The sequence below is a fragment of the Vicia villosa genome, linkage group LG5, assembly GCF_029867415.1.
Source record: "Vicia villosa cultivar HV-30 ecotype Madison, WI linkage group LG5, Vvil1.0, whole genome shotgun sequence".
NCBI classification, from domain to species: Eukaryota; Viridiplantae; Streptophyta; class Magnoliopsida; order Fabales; family Fabaceae; genus Vicia; species Vicia villosa.
Genome location: NC_081184.1, coordinates 173,740,497 through 173,764,639, shown reverse-complemented (window position 1 = coordinate 173,764,639; position 24,143 = coordinate 173,740,497). Strand labels below are relative to the sequence as shown.

Sequence of the window (24,143 nt, the reverse complement as noted above, 5' to 3'; positions counted from 1 at the left end):
ATTTAGTGTTTATAAAGAATGTGGTGTGTCTGAAAATACATTTTCTAATTCTAAAAATATTTTTGGTTTTTCAATTTTTTTCTCTGAAAAAATAAGACTCCATTATTATTTTTTGTCTGAAAAGAAAAGTCCATTATTTTTAGTCTTCTCTCTAACATTGCCAATTGGTACTTTCCCGCAGCACAAAAAAAAAAAAAAAAAAACAACAACGAGAGTGAACGCTGCAAGGGAATAACGACAAGGTCAAGCAAGAGGTATGATTATTCATCTCCGATTCACTTTCTATGATTCTCTGATCTAAGTTTAATTTCTTCATTAGGCTTTTTTCTATTTCACTTTTGGAGTTAGAGTTGATTTTGGAGGTGCAAATCTGAGAACTTAGTATGCGTCACTCTGATCTTTCGTTTACGAATAGCTTTTTTGTATAATCGATTTTGACCATACACGAAGAAGAACTTGCTTTCGTTGGAATCGATTTGAAGAGGAACAATCAGTTGTAGCGGAGATCCAAACACAGTTCTGATTATTCTGAATTGCGCTAACCTAGCAGAATTTGACTTCTTCCATTTCGATTAAAATCCGTTTTGTGATTTTTCATTTCTTCTTCGCCATTCCTCATCCTTCTACTGCGGTTCTTTGTCAAAAAAATCTCCACTGAGCGGGGTGAAACTCTGCTGCGGGAGCTACTTGCGCAATTACGCCGCTATTGGCCGCAATTAACTACCTAGGTTTCAACTTGTTATATTTGTTAAACAGTTTATAAATTGGTAGTGCTATTCTTGTTTTTCTTCTTCTTTCATATGTATAATAGTGCTAGCTGTGCAGACCTATTAGACTAGATAGATATGATTTGGAGTTTCATGAGATAGATTTTTCTTTCATTTGTATAATTGTGTTAGTTGTGTGCACCGACACCTCTGAAAAAAAGTGTGTCCGTGATAGTGTCTGAAATTGACACCGATACTTGTGATTACGTTTAATTTAATTTTTTTAGTTATTACATGTATTGACGTGTCAGTGTCGACGATGTGATTAGAAATTATATGAGAGAGAGAGAGAGAGAGTTGGGTAGCACATATTGAAGAAAAGATGATTGAATCTCACTTAGGTGGTTTGGGCATGTATGGAGTAGACTTGTAGATTATGCGGTAAGAGAATAGTAGATCAGATGGAGGATGGCCTAATTACTAAGGCAATAGAAGACCAAGAAAAATTATAGAAGAAACTATCATGAAAAACTAAGAGGTCAATGATTTGGATGAAGATATATTCTATGATAGAGTATTATGGTGTTACTTGATTCATGTAGCGGGCTCCACCTAGTGAGATAAGACTTGGATGTTGTTGTGTGTACAATCTGTTGGTTGGGGGAATGGTAGTGTTCTGTTTGAGTTATTATTTTGGTTTCAGTCTCAACTGTATGAGTTGAGTAGAATGGTGATTATTATATTTAGAGATGGATAGGTGGATATATTTCATATCGATGTCATCTTCTCCTGAATTTAACTAACTAAAACCATTTGAATTAAATTTATTTTAGCTATTTAAAAAAAAATTAAAATGGGTTTTTTTGGTTAGTTTAATTTATGAGAAGCTGACATAGATATCCATCCATATATCTTATTCATATACCACATAAGCATCCCACTTTCCACAACGTCAAAATTCTTTCCAAATTTTACAGGTGAGCAAAATGCCACATTTAAAAAAAGTTAGGGACCAAAATCACGGATGAGGCAGAATATGAGGAACAAAAGTGTGATTAAGCTTATTAATATTTTGTTTTAAACTCTATTATTGCCTATCGCTTAATGCATATAATGACACCTTATTATTTTTCTATGTCTTGCAATTTTTCTTAAAGAACTTGGATGATTCATTTCCAGTTACATTCAAGCGAGTCCTTTACATTCATTTATATGCAATTGGGTTTTAATCTATCTTTTATCTGTATTTATGCATTGCAGTTATAGTCGCCGGTTTGCTAATACAAGTTAATCTTATATCTTCATGGTGTGTGGATAAATTGAAGGCTCAATATGGGAGTTTTTGACGAGTTACCTTTGCCCCCTGAAAAAGCGGTAAGTTATGTTAGATTAGTAATTTTGTTTTTTGAGGATAGATTAATAAACTTGTTGGATGTAGGGTTCTTTACAATTGTTTCATGCTCTTTTTATTGTCTTTTGGGCTTTACTTCTGTAGTGGTGCTCGTAAAAGGTTGAAATATGTGTACAACTCGTGGGAAATTTTTACATGAGTGTTAACTACTAACCTAGCCTGAACATAATCTGGTAGTTATCGGGTCAGTGCTGACACAGCTGAAGCTCCATAACCAAACAAGTGAAACAAAACAAGAAAATAGGGAATGGACCCAAGAGGCAAGAGATATGGTAGTTGAATATTTTAGAGTGAATGACTTTCATTGCATAGCAAAATTATACAAACTTATATACAAATGAAATTCTGTCAAAATAATTAAAAAATAGAAAACTAGAAAAACTATAGCAACAATAATAATTAGAGAGAATGATCCTATTTGTGATTACAAGTTTATGTTAATTGTGTGTCGTATTTTAAGTTTTTTTGGATGAGGTATAGATGATTAATTGTTATTTTTACTCAAAATATTTTACCACACATTTAAAGATCAAAAGTTAATATCTTTAACCCAATTTCTGAGAGGCTAGAGATGGATGCATCACCTGCATTTTGAAAGTGTAATCATTACATTGGAAGGAGTCTAATTGTGCAGTTGTGCGTGTATTAATTGTGTGTCTTATTTAAGCATTCCTTGGATTGCTTCTTATAAAGCACATATGATTTTTTGTGTCAGTTAGAAAGATTTCTTTATAAGACATGGATGATTTATTGTTTTAGTTATAAAGATGTCTTTGCCACAGGCTTAAAGATTAGAAGCTAATTATTTTGCAAAGAGCTTGAGTTAGGCTTGTTCCAGGTCCAAAAGGTTAATCAGGATACATAACTTGCAAATTGAGAGTGGAATCATTATGTTGACAGTGGTTTGGTTATATATATCTGTACATGTGCTAATTGTGTTTCTTATTTTAAGCATTCTAGGTATGATTCTTTTTTGGTAAGGCATATATGTTTCTTATTGTGTTTCTTATACATTTTTTTGCTCTGGAACTTCCACTATAACTGCATTTCTACATGTGTTGCACTGACTACTCATTCATGACAATTTGAGTCTTTATTCTCCATTTGAATGCAGTATCTGAGAGAAGAAATATCTAGGATAGATGAGACTTGGACTGCTGCTCGTTTTGATTCTTTACCTCATGTTGTTCATATTTTGACCTCAAAAGACCGGGAAGCTGCTGCCCAATTTTTGAAGGAGCAGAGTGATGTTATTGAGGAGGTTGTTGATGAAGTTGTACAATCTTATCATAGTGGCTTCAACAGAGCTATCCAAAACTATTCCCAGGTTGCTTAAAATTTCATTTTATGTGATTAATTAATCAGTATGCATTGGACCAGGGGCAATTGGGTCATTTTCTATTGTAAATTTGTAACACGGGGTCTTTGATTTCGTGTTCACGTGTATATTTACCGTTACATTTTAGATATTTTTTTCTCTCCTTTGCATTATTGTGCTATCGAGATTAGATCTTTGTCATAGAAGCTGCCTACTTTGTCCCATATTTTTACACTTTTTCAGCATCTCTTTTTTTCTTCGATTATATTGCTATAATAAAAGGAAAAAAAAAGTTCTTTTCTTGTTCATAATAGTAAATTACTAGGCTAGCATATAGGAAACACCGGGCCTTGGTTCTGTTTCAGGCCTTTGTGGTTATGCTTATGCAATCTTAGTTCTGCTGCTCATGTCTGTTCCCCCAATTGGAGAGATCCCAAATCCCACATTGGTTAGAGATAAAGCTTGAAAATACTTATATATAGTGACACCCCTCACCTTACAAGCCGGTTTTGTAAGGATGAGTTAGGTCAAACTCTAATATGGTATCAAAGCCTAGATTGGACCATGGGCCACCCACGGTTTATATCCACGCACCAAGCCCAATAGGGTGCTGAGCGCGAGAGGGGTGCATTGGGAAGATCCCAAGTCCCCTATTGGTTAGAAATAGAGCTTGAAAAGACTTTATATAGAGTAACACCCCTCACCTTACAAGCCAGATTTGTAAGGATGAATTGGACCAAACTCTATTATCCTCCCAAATCTATTATATCCTGTAATACCATTACATTTTTCTTTTACTGCCTTTTTTTTGACTATTTGATCTATTTTTTTTTTTTTTTGATTTTGTGTAATCTTTCATTATTACAATATAAAGGTGCTTTCTGTTATGATGTCTTATGTGATGAAATACATGGCTAGCATATAGGAAACAAACAAACATTGTTAGTTTGGTGTCCTTGCCTTTTATAAAATTAAAGTTGTGATGGATATTTTATGTCGATATTTAATTTAACAGAATCTAATTAAACTATAATCAAAGCTGTTTTTGGTTTCTGTTATAACTTTAGTTGGTTCAAATTACAATGATAAGCTGGATTTCAGAAGCCACTTTCCCCTTTCATCTTGTTTAATTCTTGGGCGTTGCTGAACTAGAACTGTCCCTACTTTATAAGTTGCAGTTTTCTAAATATCTTGTTTAATTATCTCCAGATCTTGAGGCTTTTTAGTGAATCCACTGAAAGTATAGGCGTCTTAAAGGTAGATTTAGCAGAGGCCAAGAAGCATCTTAGTGCCCGCAATAAGCAGTTGCATCAATTATGGTATCGATCAGTCACATTGCGACACATAATCTCCTTATTGGATCAAATCGAAGACATTGCTAAGGTCTGTTTTTTTAGTTTAGACATTGCTTTATCTAATTGTATGCGACTTCAGTCAGTTGATTGGAGTAAAGGAGTCTCTCAACCAGCATTTAAAATCATGCTAGTTGGTCTGGCTTTATATGCCCCTAAGTTGGATTTTGTTTAGGCTACTTAGGCATTTTGTATTCTAGATTAAACAGTTATATGGATTTACACGATTGCATTTGCAGTTTCATCATGCAGAATGTTCCTTCAATTACAAAAGCAGATGTAGTCATGTAGACTTTGCCATCTATGTGATTTTTGTGGTTTTCTACTGTCACAGAATCACTTGATCTTAAATCTTACTCCCTCCGTCTCATAATAAGTGTCCTATTTGAGTTTTGCGCGGTTGTTAAGAAAATGATTGGATGTGTTGGTTTTAATGATAAAGTTAATATCATTTACTAAAGTGCCCTTATTTCTTATAGGTAGTAGAATAGTTGAAAAACGTGAAAGTTAATAAATAGGGGTATAGTAGTGGAAAAAATTAATAAATGTTGCATTGATTTTCTAAAGAGACATTTATTTTGAGACATGAAAAAAGTGCAAATGAGACACTTATTATGAGACGGAGGGAGTAATTTGTTCTGTCAAAGAACAAAAGTTGTTTGCTATAAACATGACAACTTGTGTAAAAGCACATTGGGATTGGAGTGTAGGTAAAATAAAGGCCAATTGTTATCTGCTTCTGAATCCAAGTATAATTTGAAATTCTAATTTTAAGACTGGTGAATGATGACCTGAATACTCGAGCACTGTAATAAGACCCTACAATACGGGTAAAAAAATACTTTTGAGAACATATTATCTGCATAAATGCATACATTTGTGTGTACCGTTGTTTATGTTGGAACATTTTTACTCTGTTTAAAACTATTACTATTTTATAGAGGGTTTTGATTCTGATCATCTAAGTTACAGGTTCCAGCTCGTATTGAGAAACTCATTGCAGAGAAGCAATATTATGCTGCAGTTCAATTGCATGTGCAATCCATCATGATGCTTGAGCGAGGTCTCCAAACTGTAGGTTTTCAACTACTATATATATATTCAGCGTGTTTTGCATGGAAGTTTTTTTTGGTTATATTTTGTATTTTTGTGTTTATTCTTTGGTATGCACAGTTTTTTGTACAAAGAAAATGGGAATGTGCATGTAAGGGGTGGATAAGAATGCTGTATCTTGAATCCAAAGAAAAGAGTCCAAAAGGCTAATATTCACAAGTGTAGAACAAAACTTTTGCATCTGTCTGCATATTAGAAATGTGTTTTCCCTTAAAATTACCATGAATTTGAGAGCAATGAAACGCTATGAGAGTCAGTAATCTTAACCATACTCTAGCATATGGAAGTGGAAATAGACTTATAAAATTTCCGCTTGTTTAGTTTGTATTTAACTTGTATAGTATGTGACTAATCTACATCCCTTCTCTAGGTTATTATTGCTTGAAAACAGACTCTCTCTCCATCTTTTTTCATATTTTTCCATTTATTTAATCATCTCTATGAACATTTCTGTGTTTGGTTTTTTGTATGTTATAATTATGTTTGATGTGTGGCCCAGGTTGGGGCACTTCAAGATGTTCGTTCTGAGTTAACGAAGTTGCGTGGAGTCCTCTTTTATAAGATTTTGGAGGATTTACATGCACATTTATACAACAAAGGTGAATATAGGTATTTGTTTTTACATTCCTATCTCTTACTTAGAGCATCATACTGTAATATATTGGGGTATGTTCTGTTTTTGCAAAGGCATTTAGAGTATATGCTTCTGAAATGCAATTTTAACTGTGGCTTATCTGTGCTTCATATATTTCCCTTGACATCCTATTCTCATGCAAACTTTGAAGCTCTGCTTTGCTTTTTTGTTAATTTTTCTTCTATTCTGTTTGCATTTGTTTCTACGTGATTTAATATCACGGCACTTAAATGTACAGCAAACTTTTGATCTGTCTGCCAGTTTCATGAAGTTGCGAAGTTTATTTATTTTGTGAACTGATGAATATGTATTTGAGCTGTCATGTGTGCAGCATTGCAGGCTCAACGATGCTGGAGAATGATGACGATGTTCTCACCACCACTTATGTTGCACTTACTGCACATAGTTCTCAATCTCGGTCTCGAAGAACAAAGTCACTCAAAGGTGACAATCAAACTAGCCTCCAGATTGATGGGTAATACTGGTCAAATGAACTTTTGACTGTTTCTGCTATTTTCCTCCTAGTTCTAAACTGCATAAATCATTTCTTATCTCCTATTGAAGTTTCATACAGTTATACTGTTACACATTGTTTCATTGATGGCTGAGGGAGGATTATTTTCATAGAAGATAACTAGATATTCTTAATTAGCAAATTCCTCTCATTGTTTTCTTTGTAAAGAATGGACCATGGACTGTGTTGTTGGTAGTGTGATGATGAGAATATTTGATAGTATGATTTTATCAATTGTTATTTTCCGTGCTAGCTTTGTTATGTTTTTTTCCTAGATCGTTGCTTTCTTAGGTTGGTGTGATGTAGCTTTCCATTTTCCTAATGTGTATTTTGGGTTGTGCCTCTTCACTGGTATTGATTAATCTTAAAATATAACAGATTTAAAAAAGCAATCTCCAATTTTTTCCAACAGTCATATTAGTGTGTCGTTTGATCCACCCCTACGTGTGATAAAGCTTGATTGTTTCTGTACACATTTGCGTGTAGTTTGGATTGTGCTTGCGGAATATAGTATATTAAATACCATCAAATGTGTGTTTCAGTTCTTTTGATGGCCATGATGAGGAAGGCACTCTGGATTCAAGTGAAGAAGCCACTTTAGATGGGAATATGGCAAACACGAGAGTCAATGGCAGTGATGTCACAAAGGATGCAAGTGGTGCTCTTCGTCAAATGCCAACATGGCTTTCGAATTCGACACCTGATGAATTTCTTGTATGAGCCACTTAGTTGTATAGTTTATCTTAAATTTATATTCATAATCCTTCTCGTACTTTTGTCGACTTTCAGTCTTCCAACTGAAGTTCCGAGTTTCTTGTGCAGGAAATAATTAGAAAGAGTGATGCTCCACTTCATGTGAAGTATCTTCAGACCATGGTTGAGTGTCTTTGTATGCTCGGAAAAGTGTCGGCTGCTGGTGCTATGATTTGGTCAGTTATCTTAAAATTTTTTTATTCTTTTTGATAAAACTCTATGCTTCTTTATCTCTTTGAAGGTTTTGATATTCTTTTTCTCATTAAGCTTTTTTCTCTTTACACTAATTTTCACACCAGGGTTACTAGCTTGATCTTGACTCTTGATAATATAATTGAGAATTTTTTCTAATTATGATGTTGATAATTTTGTATAAAATAAATACAGTTTAAAATTATACTAATTGGGATCAATTTGACACACAAGAAATGATTTTAAAGTATTTAGATGAAAAATTGAATGAAAATATTGGCAATTGAAGCTCAAAAAATGAAATTATGGGATAAAATAGTGTAAAACTTCGGTGATTAAAATTGAATATATATTTTAAATGATCAAATAATTTATTATGGACAGTTTTATAAAAACAAATGGTAAGTTTTGACCAGAAACATTGCTTCAGCATGTAATGGTACTCCAGCTTGGAATACTCCAATAGTAAACTGACCAGAATTTCAGTCTGCCGCCTGAAAATCTGCCCATGAGCCTCCTGTTGGAGGTGGCCTTATTTTTCTGCAGTGCAGTGAACTCTGAATGCCTGGAAGCAAGTGAATCCTCCTGAACAAGAAAACCATGTTGTAGTGACAACATGAACTAACTATTAGTGATATATTCTAAATATTGTTGTGATTATCATGTTGCCGAAATGAATCATGATATTTGAGATCATGTGATATTTTTTTCTTCTATAATTTCTTTCTCGTTATTATCATTTGTGGTTTCTAGGCATGGTTGTTGTGTAGGTCTTGCCACATTTCATTATTATTGATTTTTCATATATTTGACTGTGATGATAATTTTTAAGTTATATTGGCTTTATTGTTTACCAGCCAAAGATTACGGCCAACAATTCATGAAACCATTACTTCCAAGATTAAAGCCCATGCAGACCTTTTGAATTCATCAAGGTCAAGCATTGGTCTGGGTTCCCGAACTGGAACAGGTGATCTACACTTCATTAAAGGTCAACTGGAAAGCTACCAGTTGCCAAAACAGAAACGTAAGAATGGAATATCTATTGCTGGGACTCTGTTGGCTGTGAGCCCTGTTTCCCCTCTCATGGCTCCTGGTGGGAAAGCACAAGTTGCTGCAAAGGAGCTTCTTGATTCAATTTTGGATGCTGTTGTTCGAATATTTGGTGAGTCACAATAATTTTATTACGTATTCTTCTTTCTAGGTTAATGGGACGCTTAACGTTACAGTGAAGAGAATGTTCATATAAATAAATGGTCGCACAAAAGTAAGATTGGATTATGAATAAAAGATTTAGGGAGAAAGTTGGGTAAGCACCTATTGTAGACAAGAGAGTTGAGTTAGAGTCTTGTGTTGGTGGTTTGACAATGTGTGATAGAGAAGAGCCGTAGTATTAGAGATATAGGGTTACATCTTCAGTATTTAGTGTGGGCTGCTTTCCCAATCGTACTTGGGCTTCAAGCCCATTAGTTTCTGTTGTAACATAATTGCTACAAGTTAAAACTAACTCTATTCCTGTGGATCAGTGCACAAGTTAAAACTAACAGATTCTAGAACAATCTACAATCCTCAACTGACACTAATCCTGTGCTCAGGTGCACCGGATAGGCCTAATTGAAAACTAGCTGTTATGGACAGCTGGCAGCGCAAGAACTAATCAGTTACTATTTGATATACTCTTTTTTTGTGCTTTCTATTTGATATACTCTAATACACCTCAATCAGATTAACTCTTTCTTTCCCTCATGCACTTTCTATATTTTTGAACGCATAAAAGCAAGGGTGAGGAGGTTAATACTAATAAACCAGATAGAGGACAGTCAAATAATTGAAGGTAAAGAGAGACTGTTGTGCAAAATGGGGTGCAGGTTTACACAGTCAAAAACAAGTTATAGAGTGGTAAATAGAGAATGTTCTCATGAGGATTGGCTTAGCAATTTCTATAAATGTTACAATCAATCATTTTAGTTAGTGAGAAGAAACAAGTAACAAATATATCGTGTAACAAAGAAAAATAAGATTTAACAAGTTTAAGTAAAAAAGTTGAGTTCTGATTTGAGAAGAGGTTGAACTATGCTTCCTTTAAAACTTCTTAGTTATTTAGTGATGCTTATTGGTGCTGCAATACTAAAGTGCAAAAACAACCCATTATGCTTTTCAGCAACATTAGTAAATAGACTGGTATTAAATCTCTGTTATTCGTATAATCCATTTACTATTGCTAAAATAAGTTCATTCACTTTATGGTTCCAAATCTTAAGTCTGAGCATTTAAGTTTGTTCAATGTGTCAATTAACTAAACTATCATATTAGCAGCATGAGTTCCATCCATTAAATATAAACGGTTCCACTACTTCATGAATTGGGAATTGGGATATATTCTAAGTTTATCAAACTCAATAAATATATAGCAATAAACATGCAAGTGCTAAAAATGCATAAACACCACTAGACAATCACATTCACATCGGCACATAACTAGGTCATATTAAAACTCCACATAATCCGACACATGATTTAGCTCATAGCGAGCAGGATATGATACACAAGCAATGAACTTAGCTACACACGCACTACAATAATGAGTGAAAGATAAACAACCTAAGTGAAAATAACCAATAGAAAAAGTGATCTCTCAACCACCCGTGTTTCAAGGCGATGCACCACTTTGCTTAGTCTTCATGGGGATAGAAATGAAAAAATCTAACAAATGAGAGCACATAGTGTGCTTGACCCGAACTAGCCTTAAGACCACTATTACTTCTTCAAACTAAGACTAATCACCCAATTATCACCCAACAATTGAAGCTAGGGAGACTAGATAACTCTCACTTCTAACTTCTAAGTTATGTTATAAGAGGCCAAGGAAAATTGTAGACCAAACCTTACCAGAGATTTGATTTAAACTGTGTATCATCAGGCATGGTTCATTATAAGATAATATTGCGTTGTTTAATCCATGTAGTCAACCCCACCTAGTGACAAGATGTTTTTTGTTGTTGTTGTTGTTGTTGTTGTTGTTGTTGTTGTTGTTGTTGTTGTTGTTGTCTGCTTTCGATGTTGGTCATTCTTCTTCCTAGTAAATTTGTCATCTTATGTGTCACTATAGAGAACCATGTTGTTGTTGGGGAGCTGTTGGAAGCAAAAGCCAGTCAGCATGTTGACATGAACACACCAAAATCAGTTCCAGTAGATGTGAGTTATCCTGATTCAGAAACATCTCAAGTCACAGGAGGTTACAGCATAGGTTTCTCCTTGACAGTGTTACAGGTAATCTATATCCAAGGGTCATTCCGTTGCAAGATATTTAATAATAGAATTTGAGGGCATATCTTTGGTCTAGGATACGAACCTAATGTTGACATGCATAAAGTTTTCGTTATTGAATAATAAATCGACGTTGTATTGTAGTACACTTATATTTTCTCTATTCTTCAAATAAATCAAATGCTGTCAATTGCCAACTTTTCTCAAATAAATTTGTTAATAGAATTTAAAGACATACCTTACTTATTTTAATATGTTAAGACATGGTAAGTGTATCGGTCTAGGATACACACCCTGTGTTGATGTGCCTGAATTTTTGGTTATTGGATATAGATAGAAGTGCACTTATATTTTCTCTTTACTTTAAATAAATCAAATACGTTCAATCTTTCAGTTATGTTTAATTTGATTATATTAAAGGATGATTTTGTTATTGACTGGAATATAATGTTTGTAGCATCCTGTATTGTCGTGTTTCACTTGCCCATTTTTGATACGCAGTTTATTTTAAGTTAATGGCAAAGAATCTAGTTTATATGAAACTGATTGGGCCTGGTTTATATTGTTTAATCTGTGTAAACATGGAGAAACTGTGTTATGGAGGAAAGTTATCCTAAATTATGTACTCAGAATGTGCTTGTTGGTTGTAATCCCTTTTGTTTTTTCTTTCAGCTTATAATTTCTTTTCACCCTTTATTTTTATAGAGTGAATGCCAACAACTTATATGTGAAATTCTGCGGGCTACTCCAGAAGCTGCATCTGCTGATGCTGCTGTGCAAACTGCTAGACTTGCAAACAAAACCCCTTCGAAAGAGAAAAGGCAAGTGAGTTGTATTTGTTTTGCTCTTTAATACAACATTCTAAGTTGCATGGATATGGGTGCGGGATACGTAACTTTAAGAAAAAACAAAGGTACAAGTACATTAAAAATGTATAATGAAATGTCTTTCTTAACTATAATATTTAACAAACAAAAATACATGAAAGCGTCTTTCATAATTTACTGTATGACAAATCAAAACAGAATTTAATATTAAAAATTAGGGTAAAAAGATGATATTTACATGATAGATACAGATAAAAAGATGAGTCAGGTTCACAACTGTCGGTTGAAAATAATTTAGAAATTTTATTTTCTATGCCAATACAATATTTATCTCTTAAGTCAAAATTGTATCATTTAATTGATGATAAATGTTTCTTATTGATTGCAGGGATGGATCAGAAAATGGTCTCACCTTTGCATTTCGCTTTACTGATGCTACAATATCTCTTCCTAATCAAGGTATGATAAATTCTATTAAGGCATGGGTCAGAAAATGGTCTCACCTTTGCATTTCTGCTTATACATTTTAAAATCATGTTGCTGTTGGAATACGTGGGACGCTGTTAAGATATGCTTATGAAATTTTGATGAACCTTGCATAACTCGTGAAAATTGCGCTCATAAGAATTTCTAATAAAGGAGTAAAGGTAAACTTACATGCGTTTGAATTTCAACCAATAGGAGAGCGTGTAATGGGAAGAGCGTTTAAATTTCAACCAATATCAAGCTTCTAATTTCTTTTCCCAATTACAACATTTATTGCTGGTTGTGTTAATATTCAGGAGTTGATATTGTTCGCCAAGGATGGAATAGGAAGGGTCCCAATGTGCTGCAGGAAGGTTATGGTTCTGCGGCGGTTTTACCTGAGGAGGGCATATATTTAGCAGCATCAATATATCGACCTGTGCTACAGGTGTTGCTTCTCGGACTACTATATACCTCCTGTAAAGTTTTGATCATGTTCATTGTGTTTTGTTCCTGAGCTGATTCTTTGTGCAGTTCACAGATAAAGTTGCTTCAATGCTACCAACAAAGTATTCTCAACTTAGGTAAACATTGCACAGTTTTTCTTTGTTCAATATTTTTTAAAATGATTCTTTGATTTCTTACATGTAAAATAAAACTCTACATTATTGTTCACTTTTTTTATGGAAAAAATGTGAATAAAAACGTGGCTTTCAGTATTTAGTGCTGAGTTAGCACATATGATCCTTTTACTTAAACTTACATATTGATATCAGGACACATTGTCATTCTGCATTGAATATTAAGTGCTAATATGTTAAGTATTTACTACTAAATATGCTTGAAAAACCAGATTCTAGGAGTAGTATGAATCGAGTATTTGTTGAGGTAAAGTTTTGGAAGAAACTTATTTTTTTAGAATAGCTTTTAATGATGAAGTGTGTAGGTAGATGTGGGGCAGAGATGTTAATGTTAACCAAACTGTCAATTTATTAAATGGTCTGGTTCCCAGCTAATCGGTTTAATTGGCTACTCTATTTTTCTGAACATTACTTTTTTGCAAGTGACGTAGAACAAGAACCGATAATGTGTTAAAATGTAACAAGTTGTTTTTCTTGTCACCGTCAGAGTAAGACAAATTATTCAAGTATGTTGATTATTGAACTCAGCATAAATAGGGCTATTAGGTTAGGTTCTATTGATTATATACTGAATGCATTGTTAGTTGTGTTTGTTCAATCTCATTTCTTACTCTAAACATTATATTTCCAACAAAAATCTTTAGAGGGACTAGGACATGAAATGTCCTTTAAATCTCAAACGTAATTTCCATCCTATTGTTTGTGTTTGTGAAGCTTTAGAGGGACTAGGGCATGAAATGTCCTCTAAATCTCAAACGTAATTTCCATCCTATTGTTTGTGTTTGTGAAGTGTACGAAAGGGAATGGGTTATTCATTTTTTATTCCCCTTTTACTTAGTTTAAAAAATATTTTATTTTTATACAATCTAGAAATTAAATACTGTTTAAAATTGTAACTATCGGATGCTAGATTTACATTTTGTGAAACACATGAAATGTAAAAATAATAATATTAACAAAAATACAGTAAGTCACAAGATAAAAGTACAAAAAGTATGTATGTTAATAAAATCCCAATATCGATGTAAAGTAAAATACAAAATAAGTTAAAAACATTACTAGTTTGGTAGTCGGTTTTTCTGTAATCTCATGATTTCAATAACAAAATAAAAATGAAAGAGAAGCGTGCTCAATCCCCAATCTCCAATTTAATAGCATTAATCCTATACCCAGTGATCAGCCACTGACAAGGATAAAATTATGCATCTTTCAGCTCTGTAGTTGTTTGCCAGCACTGGCCAAAGAAAGTCATCGGTCCCAGCTGTACAACAAGCACAACTTTCTTGTGCTACATGACACTCCATTTCATTTTACTTTGATGAAACAGTGTTTTAAATTATAAAAGTATGTCCAGATGTGATTATATCCCAAATAGTGGTAAGTAATGAAATTGAATGGAATAGATATCCTTAGATTTCATTCAACCCATCCTTATTTTAAAAACCAAAACAATGGACATAACTAATATCCAATCCTTTCGACTCTAGTCTATCCCATATCATTAATTGAAACATACTCTTTAGATCGGAGCTGTGAATAATGTGACATGGGACTTATCTAATGTGTGTAAAATACAAAGCACTTACGTCTATGCTAATACAAGGAAACATAATGAAAATGTAAGCTATAAGTTAGATTGCTTGTCACTTTTGTCAGCAAGTTTCTGTTCAATTTTATATGGTTTTGACTAATCATAATTGTATAATATATATTTTTGATACAATCTCTTATTGATTCCTAAAAGATAGCAGAGCTTCTTCTCACGCTCAATTTCTGTGGCTTTTCTAACTCATTAATATTAGTTTATGGTGTTGTCAACTTTGTTATTTGCAGCAATGACGGGTTGCTAGCTTTTGTGGAGAATTTTGTAAAGGATCATTTTTTACCAACTATGTTTGTGGACTACCGAAAAGGCGTACAACAAGCCATATCAAGCAAGTCTCTTAAACTGTTATGGCTATTTCTTTTATTATCTCTTATTTTAAAATCCCTGCTTGGCGCTCAGTCTGATCTTTTGTGAACCTTAATTTGTTTTGAAACATCTGAGTAACGAATTTTGAAGTTAGCTTTGTCTGAAATGTTCGATGCAAAGTCCCATTCTTAATCGTTGGTTTTACTGACAAGTTCTTGAGTGATAATTACCGCTCACCCCAAAAGACAATGGTCGGAAGTAAATTTGATTTCCATGAAAATTGATATATCATAGTTTAGAGTAGTTGGTACTATGGTAACTTTGAAGTTGTACTGGCCGTAGTTCTGGGAGTCAGTAACCCAAGACTCATTCCCTCACTAAGGTATCTTTTCCTTAGTGAGGGAATTCAAAAGCCATAGAAAACAGAGTATGCATTTCTGTGTTTTTGGAGTGTTTCAATTGTTGGAGTTGTTCATAGTGTTCATATTCTTGAAAGTGTACCTGCTCATACATGTTTACGCATTGGGATTTTAAATAAAGGATGTATTTGTAAATTTCTTTACAAAATAGGAATGGATAAACCTGTTGCAGCGTAAGTAATCAAGTGTACTTAGATCCCTTCTTTTGCAAAGTAAAATGAAAGAAGTTGCACCAATTGTGCATGACATTTACAGAACATTTCAATCTGCAATGTATAAGCTAAAGAAGTTGCACCAACATGACGCTAAAGCATAGCTTATTAGGCTTATGCGCATATAATGCACGGGAAAAATATTATAATTTTGATTCAATAATTATCCTATTGTATTGAAAATGGAAGTGAATGTTGTTGTTCTCTTCATACAAATTTTTAGGTCCAGCTGCATTTCGTCCAAGAGCACATGTGGTCACTACTTATACCCCGTCAATTGAGAAGGGTCGACCTGTATTACAAGGATTGTTGGCTATTGATTACTTGACTAAGGAGGTAAATTTTAGCTTCAATAATAATCTCAATACAATACATAAGGTTCTATTTTATTTTTTACTTTTCTATATTGAACACAAGATGATAAAGTACCTGGACTAGTAATTATTGGAGTTTAGACATTATTCCATTCACTATACTTGACATTTAGTTTTGTTTGATAGTTAAGAACATAGTTGTTTTCCCTGAGACTTTTGCAACAAATTTACTGCAGGTTCTTGGCTGGGCACAAGCAATGCCAAAATTCGCTAATGATCTTGTGAAGTATGTGCAAACTTTTCTGGAGAGGACATATGAAAGATGCCGGACTTCGTACATGGAGGTAGTTTTTTTTTTTTTGGATAAATAAGTTCCAATAAATAAAAACACAGGAAATATAGACTGCCAAATCCATAAGGTGCCTGAAAAAGTCATTTATTTGAAACAACCCCTGGTTAAGCACCATCACTACTATGCATGGACGCAATATGAGTATCGGATACAATACGGTGATACAACATTTAAAAAAAATAGGATATGATATCTTTAATATACATGTATATAAAAAGATGTATACAAAAAATAGAAATATATTATTTTAATTCAAAATTTCCAAGGTAAAAATGGGTAAAGACAGAAAATTGAATTGGTGAAGGATATTGTGCACAGGAAGGGTTCAATTTAATAGGTGGGTGAGAAATTATTAGAAGATTTACTGAGTGGGTAAGTTTGAAGGATTCTATCAATTAGAGAGTGTGGGCATGATACATGTATCTGAGATGAATGGGTTATGCCAGAACTGTTGTGGTGGTTATTGAGACTCAATTAAGAAAGGTCGAGCCATATATGCATCTCAACTGGGGACATGTAAATTCATGATGAAGCATAGGTGTATCGCAGTCATGTTGCTTCCATACCGGTGGCCATTTATGCAAATCGGTGCATCATAGACCATAAAGAAAAACATAATGCACAAGAATTGGATTCTTACTGCTTCTTCAGTCCTTTTATTTATTAATTCAATCAAGTTTCAGCAAAAAGTATATAGACCACATGTGCTATTGCTGCTTATGGACCTGTTGTTTACTCCATGGGCCGTTTAGATGGGTAAGGATCCTCTCCATTTCCTAAAAGAAATTGAAAACTCCATTACTATAGTTTAATGTGTATAAAGTCAAATAAATATTAATTATGTGTCACATGTCTTAAATATGCGCGTTTTTTACACACAACTTTAGTAATGGAGAAAATGGAGAGACCAAGAAATGGAGAGGATCTTAACTCCGTTTAGATGCGTTGGTGGTTGACCTTTTGCTTCCTTGAATAGTATCCTTCCAGTGTTACTGTTTTTTGATATTTTTGTTAATTATATTTCAGGCTGTTCTTGAAAAGCAGAGTTACATGCTTATTGGGAGGCATGATATTGAGAAATTGATGAGACTTGACCCCTCAAGTGCATATTTACCAAATCTGCAAGATCCTTTTAATTTAGAAAGCAATTCCTATGACGCTGAAACAGTTGAGGCTGAACTAGAACTAAGCGAATTATTGCTAAACTTGCGACCTATTAAACAGGTTTTCATATCTCTTTATGCCTATGAGTTACTATGCTTCATTATTGATATATTTTTCTTATTTTTGAGGGTTAAATAGTGTACTGACCTATAATATTTAAGTTTTCGATTTTATGCATTTTTGCTAAAATCCCCGTCTCTCAACTTATTTATTATGCTTCTCCTGTGACTTTATTGTACTCTTTTCTTTTCAGGAAAACCTAATCCACGATGAAAATAAACTTATTTTGTTGGCATCCCTTAGTGACTCATTGGAGTATGTTGCAGACTCTATTGAAAGGTGTGTTTCCTATATGCCCATGCTTTGCAGTCTAGTTATGTTGCATTACATACGTACTGTATATAAAGCAAGTAAAAACGTGAGACTGCCAGAATTGCAATTCAGATTGTAGAGTTCATGACTCTTTTAAGTTGCAGATTGTGGAACAACTGCATCCCCATTCCCCTGAAAGAAACTTGTTTTGATGGGATCTCGTAAGATCGGTAGACTGTGTGCAAGACTACCAATCGTTCACAAACCATGATTTCTGGGTATTGAGAATCTGATGGTGTGAGGGAAAAAAAGTGTGAATCTATTTGCACGAGATTCCCTTGGGTGAAACTTGTTTTGTGCTCGTCTTCTTAGGTCTATGTTTCCCTTGGGTAAGATTGGTCCATGCATTTCTGCGTGCTGCGAGTCTAAAACCCATGTCAGTGGCCTCTGTGTCGACTGGTTTAGTTTGACAGTGACTGAGTTGTTTGTGAGGGTTGGGTGATAGACTTGGATTAGAGCTAGGACGCTGAGCTGTTTCTTTTATTCGGTTACCCTGCTTTGAATTTATTGGGACCTTTTAAGGTTTTATCACACCCTTATGATGTGAGCTCTGATACCAAATTGACATTGAGATCAAGATTGATTTGAATTGCTTAATAGATTAACCCTTTATAGATTACCAAAGTAAGTATCTATCTATCTATCTAAATAGATTACTATAGGGTTACAAACAACATCCCTTGATTATAGCTATAAGAACAAAATCCCGTATCTATCTAATTATGATTATAATCGGGAAGATATATAAATCAGGGAAGAGAACTCCACATTATTAATATTATTACGTTAATTTGTTTTATTTAATGTTTGTGTGTATTATGCGTGTATTCTTCAGTACAGTTTATATTATAGGCAAAATCTCGTGTTACAATCTCTCCCTCAGATTTTACATATGTGTATCTCCCTTATTGGGTGGCAGAATCAATAACTTTAACAACAAACCTTGTATGGTTTTTGAGGGATATAGCAGAGCAGAGTGCTTATGATGTAGGGCAAATATCCAAGAGTGCTCCTCTTTGTAGGGTACTCTCCTGATAAACCTCGAGTACTCTTACGACCCTATAAATGAGGTTATTGTATATCTTAAAATCATCTGAAAGTTTTTGGTGAAGGCCTATAAATGAGGTTATTGTATATCTTAAAATCATCTGAAAGTTTTTGGTGAAGGCCTATAAATGAGGTTATTGTATATCTTAAAATCATCTGAAAGTTTTTGGTGAAGGTCTTCTAGTTAAAGGTCTATTGTCCGGAAAACAAATGCTCAATAAAATTTTATTGATATATTTATTTGAATAATATGCTGGCTGATATGATGTTACAAAAATCACAATATCAACAAAGACATGAATTAGAATTGGTATTTGTTAAATATGTTTGAATCTCAACCCCAAAAGCTAGCTCAAGAGGTGAGGTTGCCCTCACATATTTATACACCCAACAGTCCGGAAACCTAAGCAATGTGGGACTTCAAACAAACTTTAACAATCACAAATACCAGCTTCAACACCCACCCTCACGCCTAGCGTGTGCCTGGGTCAAATGCCCACATTGCAGTCCTTAATCCGGCTCTGATACCATTTGTTGGGGGGAGTTTTATAGTAGGGAGCATTGATACAAAGTTGATGATTATACACCTTTGTGAGAGACACCACTTGACCATCGAAAAACTTAAAGTGATTGAGTTCTCCCACTTATAATGTGGGACTCTAACTCACTTGAATTATTCTCAACACTCCCCCTCAACTTCAACAGTATTTATGGTGTAAGTCAAGTAAAATGAGTAGTGTTCTGTTACAATGTGAAAATGAAGGAAACTATTATATGAGCTAGAAAAATGGCTGGAGCAAGGCTCTTACAATCTGTGATGGTAGTATATTTGAAAGAAACAAAAAAGAAAGTTCTCCTTTCTGAGTTAGGACCAGCTCCTATTCCCAGCACCCCATAATTCTCATTTCACACGCCTGATGCCTTTCCTAATCCTCATGCCCCCCCCACTAGATACCTCTTCCCCCCCCCCCCCCCACACACACACACACACCGTGATTACCTCATCCGCTATCTCTTTCCTTCCCTCCTGGCCCCACTTGCTTCCTTCTCCTGCCTTGCACTTGAGGCTTATTACTCCCTTTTCCTTATTGTTAAGAGTCCCACATCGGATAATATATGGCCTGAACATGTCCTTATAAGTGGGGGCAATCCTCACCCTTCAAGCCGGTTTTGTAGGGTTGAGTTAGGCCCAACCACATTTCTTAACACTTACTCTCCATCTCTCCATCTCCCTTTCCTTTCTTCCCTCTCCTTTTATACACCTTCATGATGAGCCTATCATAAGTTTAATTAAAGTGGAAACAAACTTTGATACATAAGGAAATATTGAAACCATCCCTAATAGATGATCGAAATTACCCTAAGATTTAATGAGATATTTTCATATCTTCTAACATGGTACTGGAGTCTCAATGATGTTGGTGAGCAGTAGTGTTGGGTTTGGGTTTTTGGTTCATAAAAAATTCTTGTGAAAATTGGCAGGCTTGGACAGACTACTCAAAGAGCATCAAATCATATTGGAGGAAAGCATCATAGTCATTCAGACAGTGCACCTACAAGGAGTCTAGCATCATTTTCTCAAGATTATAGAAAATTAGCAATCGATTGCCTGAAGGTTTTACGCATAGAAATGCAGTTGGAGACAATATTTCACATGCAGGTTTGTCTAGTGTGGTATTATTTTTATCAGGTTGTTGAAGGAATAAGAATCTGATAATTTAATTATCGCCAAACTTATCTGAGCAACTCTATTTTGTGCAGGAAATGACAAATACAGAATACATAGATGACCAAGATGCTGAAGAACCAGATGACTTCGTCATTTCTCTCACCGCACAGGTGTGTCTTTCATTCTTTGTATGTTATCTTTGTAAAGATTCCTAGTTGGAACCTTCGTAAAGATTATACTCTGCACGTACGCAGAACTTGTGATATCCCTTTCTATATTAGAGAGCTTAGGATGGGTTATATTATTAATGGATGCTTAAAATACACACTTTGGTTAGAGGCATAGATCACCTAATTTGGCTGCAAAAACTTCCATAATTTAACCTAGTTCATTAACTGGTGCTTTCAATTTCAGCCTCTATCCAGGTCCAATTCGTAGATTTGGGTTTCATAATCGGCAGTTTTACTTACATGACCAGCTTGTCTGAAAATCGACTTATAAGTAGTTTGCATGTGAATGAGGATCAGCTAACATCCTCTCCAAGACAGAACAATGACACAACACTAGACCGTTGGCCTTGCAGGTGGTTGTTCATACTCTAGATGTCTAGCTGATTTTGTGAGATTGAGTTAGGACAAAACCATAGGTTGTATTAGAGCTTGGCTTTAGGTGTGTTCAGAACTCTGTTATTCCATCCACACAAGTCCTGCTTCAGATGTCCAGTTTTGAGCATGAAGCAAAGTGTCAAGAACTCCACATTGACTAAAAATTTGGTCTAACTAATGCACACATGACTGTGGCAGTCATCAACTTACAAGCTAAGTGTAAGTATTTGCATTCGCATCGAGACCTGTTCAGCCCCTCTTTCAATCTATGAATTGGTAACCAAATATTATACTATTTGATTTAGAAGAAGCTAAGTCTATTTGGATTATTGATTAATTTATATCGGTGTATGATGATCAAAAGATAATTAGATCAACATAATTTTTAAAATAACTTTCTGAATTTATTGACGATTTGATGTTTTATTGATATTGATGTGGTGGTTGAAATAGCTTTTTTAAGATCCATATTTGGAATTAGATTGTGGTCGGGTGGAGCTATTAATTAAAACTTAAAAGGCAATACTATTTTGGGGGCATTTATAAGATCTTATTTGTATGTGTATTTAGAAGCTATTTTAGAATTTCCCTAGAATAGTACTTATAGCGCCTATGCACAGTTCCGTAATTTTTTTTTTATGGCAGACATAGCTTATTCTTAAATATGTACTATATGACCATTGTTTAATTATGCTATTTATTCGAATGCTCTCTTATAAATTTTGGATTATGGAGATAAAACTAGCCAAAGGAATCATGCTCAGGAGGATTTGATTGTACATGTGATAAAGACAATTGTATTTTTGGTGAATGAATTTATAAATGTATTATTGAAAAAGCTTTACAATATGCAGACTTTACGAAATTGTCCTGTGAAGTTTTCATTATGAGATTCTATTGGATTAGACTTCTAATACTAAACTAAAAAGCACCATACACTCGTCAAGATAAGACCATAATACTAATATGAATGTTAAAGTCAAACTAAATTAAATTGTAAATTGTAATGGCATCTTAGTAAACTTACCCGTCAAACGATTCCAAGTTATCTGATTTGATAAAAACAATGTAATGCTTCTATCAACCCCGATATTGAAAGTAAACAGCCAATGGCCAAAATGATGAATTTCAAAAAGGTGGACCTTCCTGTTTAGTGACTCATGTATGATAAGCTTATGTAAATCAGACTATTTATGTTTACTATTTTAATGAAATCTCCAGATAACTCGAAGAGATGAGGAAATGGCCCCTTTTATTTCAAATGCAAAGCGGAATTACATATTTGGTGGAATTTGTGGGGTTGCAGCAATTGTGTCTGTGAAGGTGCGAATGTATACTCTTTACAGTTTTGTTTTTATAGAAAGACTTTTAATTGTTTATGTTTGAAGGTGTACTTTCCTTTTCTTCACTGCTAACGAGAAGGGGTCCTTTTGCTTACAGGCTTTGGCGGATATGAAGTCTATCAATCTTTTTGGTGTTCAGCAAATATGTCGAAACTCTATTGCATTGGAACAGGTAATTAATATTGTGTATGTGTGTAGGAGATGTATCGAGTGAAAGGGCCATTTATATGTTCCACATCGAATGAGATATGACCTGGACATATGTTTATAAGTGGGACAACCCTCACTTAACAAGCCGGTTTTGTAAGTTTGAGTTAGATTCAACCTAAATTCTAAGATGGTATCAGAGCCTTTCCATAATCCACCTGACCACCCATTATTAAGTTTCCACTATCAGACCACCCACCACTTATATCCATGAATCAGTCCAATAGTGTTGGGCGTGAGAGTGTGTGCTAAGATTCCCACATCGAATGATATAATGTCCTGAACATATGTTTATAAGTGGAGGAAATCCTTACCTTACTAGCTTACAAGTTGGTTTCGTAAGATTGAGTTATGTCCGATCCAAATTGTAATAGTATGTTTATTATTTGTTCTTTTGTATTTTCATTGAAAAGCTAATCTAACTAGACACATCCCATGTGTGTGCGGATATTGCCTGTTGCATATAATTTTGAAAATTAGACGGTATTATGAATAAAGTGGAGAGTGCTTGCTAAAATTTTAGAGGCATAACAATTTTGGATTGTGTTACAGGCATTGGCTGCTATTCCATCCATAAACAGCGAAATAGTGCAACAAAGATTGGATCGAGTCCGCACCTACTATGAACTCTTAAACATGCCATTTGAGGTAAGTCAACTGACCTAACTACTTTGTGTTTTATGTAATGTTTCTCAAGTCATCTTATCTTGGTATTCCTATTCTTGTCACAGGCCTTGCTTGCCTTCATTACAGAACATGTACACTTGTTTACTGCTGCAGAGTGAGTTAATACACAAATTTTAGTTATTAATACCCTTTTATGGAATGATATTGACATTATATTCCCACAGGTACACCAACCTTCTGAATGTTCTCGTCCCTGGTAGGGATATTCCTCCCGATGCACATGAACGAGTGTCTGAAATACTATCCTTGTAGTGTGTTTCCATGTTAACATGCCAGAGTTTGTTTTGGACAATTGGGGTGCTCGCGATAATTAGATTTCTGATTCTTGTTTCTGAAAAGCGATGATGCAACAAGCCGGTGCAGATGCTCAATTTTACCACAACTTTCAACTGATTAGACTGCTACCAGTTGAAGTATGGCTAGATTCTGCCCATGATGACGGCAATAACATTCACACTCCCACCCCTCCATTTGTTTGTAAAGTAATTATAATGTGATGACAATTTTGGTTGTTGCTGTTTTTGTTTTGTGATCTGTGGTTTTGATCACTGGTGTGTTGAAAAAGTTCATTCAAGTATATATCATGAAAAATCTGAAGATCAACTGTATGTTTTTCGTGCTAGATATAATTTCCTTTCTACAAAAA

At 34.4% G+C, this 24,143-nt stretch overlaps 1 protein-coding gene across 1 annotated transcript; it reads left to right on the top strand.

Annotated features, from left to right (window-relative positions):
- Positions 1-94: 94 nt before the first annotated feature.
- On the top strand, positions 95-24,143 carry LOC131604052 (exocyst complex component SEC8-like). The gene is made up of 27 exons (XM_058876542.1): positions 95-254; positions 1,968-2,081; positions 3,233-3,445; positions 4,646-4,819; positions 5,761-5,862; positions 6,401-6,510; positions 6,867-7,010; positions 7,592-7,763; positions 7,872-7,978; positions 8,852-9,159; positions 11,104-11,264; positions 11,967-12,082; positions 12,477-12,547; positions 12,871-13,001; positions 13,088-13,137; positions 15,028-15,128; positions 15,961-16,073; positions 16,288-16,395; positions 17,430-17,627; positions 17,821-17,906; positions 20,469-20,646; positions 20,748-20,825; positions 22,482-22,583; positions 22,701-22,775; positions 23,363-23,458; positions 23,542-23,591; positions 23,662-24,143. Exons 2-27 carry the CDS (start codon positions 2,040-2,042, stop codon positions 23,747-23,749), a joined length of 3,174 nt encoding a protein of 1,057 aa, XP_058732525.1. The 5' UTR covers positions 95-254; positions 1,968-2,039; the 3' UTR covers positions 23,750-24,143.

Excerpts from the sequence above, each read along its gene's own strand:
- LOC131604052 (XM_058876542.1), top strand. The coding sequence starts at position 2,040 with ATGGGAGTTTTTGACGAGTTACCTTTGCCCCCTGAAAAAGCG. Across the intron at positions 17,628-17,820 it reads ACTTGCGACCTATTAAACAG|GAAAACCTAATCCACGATGA; the intron begins GTTTTCATATCT and ends TTTTCTTTTCAG. Across the intron at positions 22,776-23,362 it reads ACTCTATTGCATTGGAACAG|GCATTGGCTGCTATTCCATC; the intron begins GTAATTAATATT and ends ATTGTGTTACAG.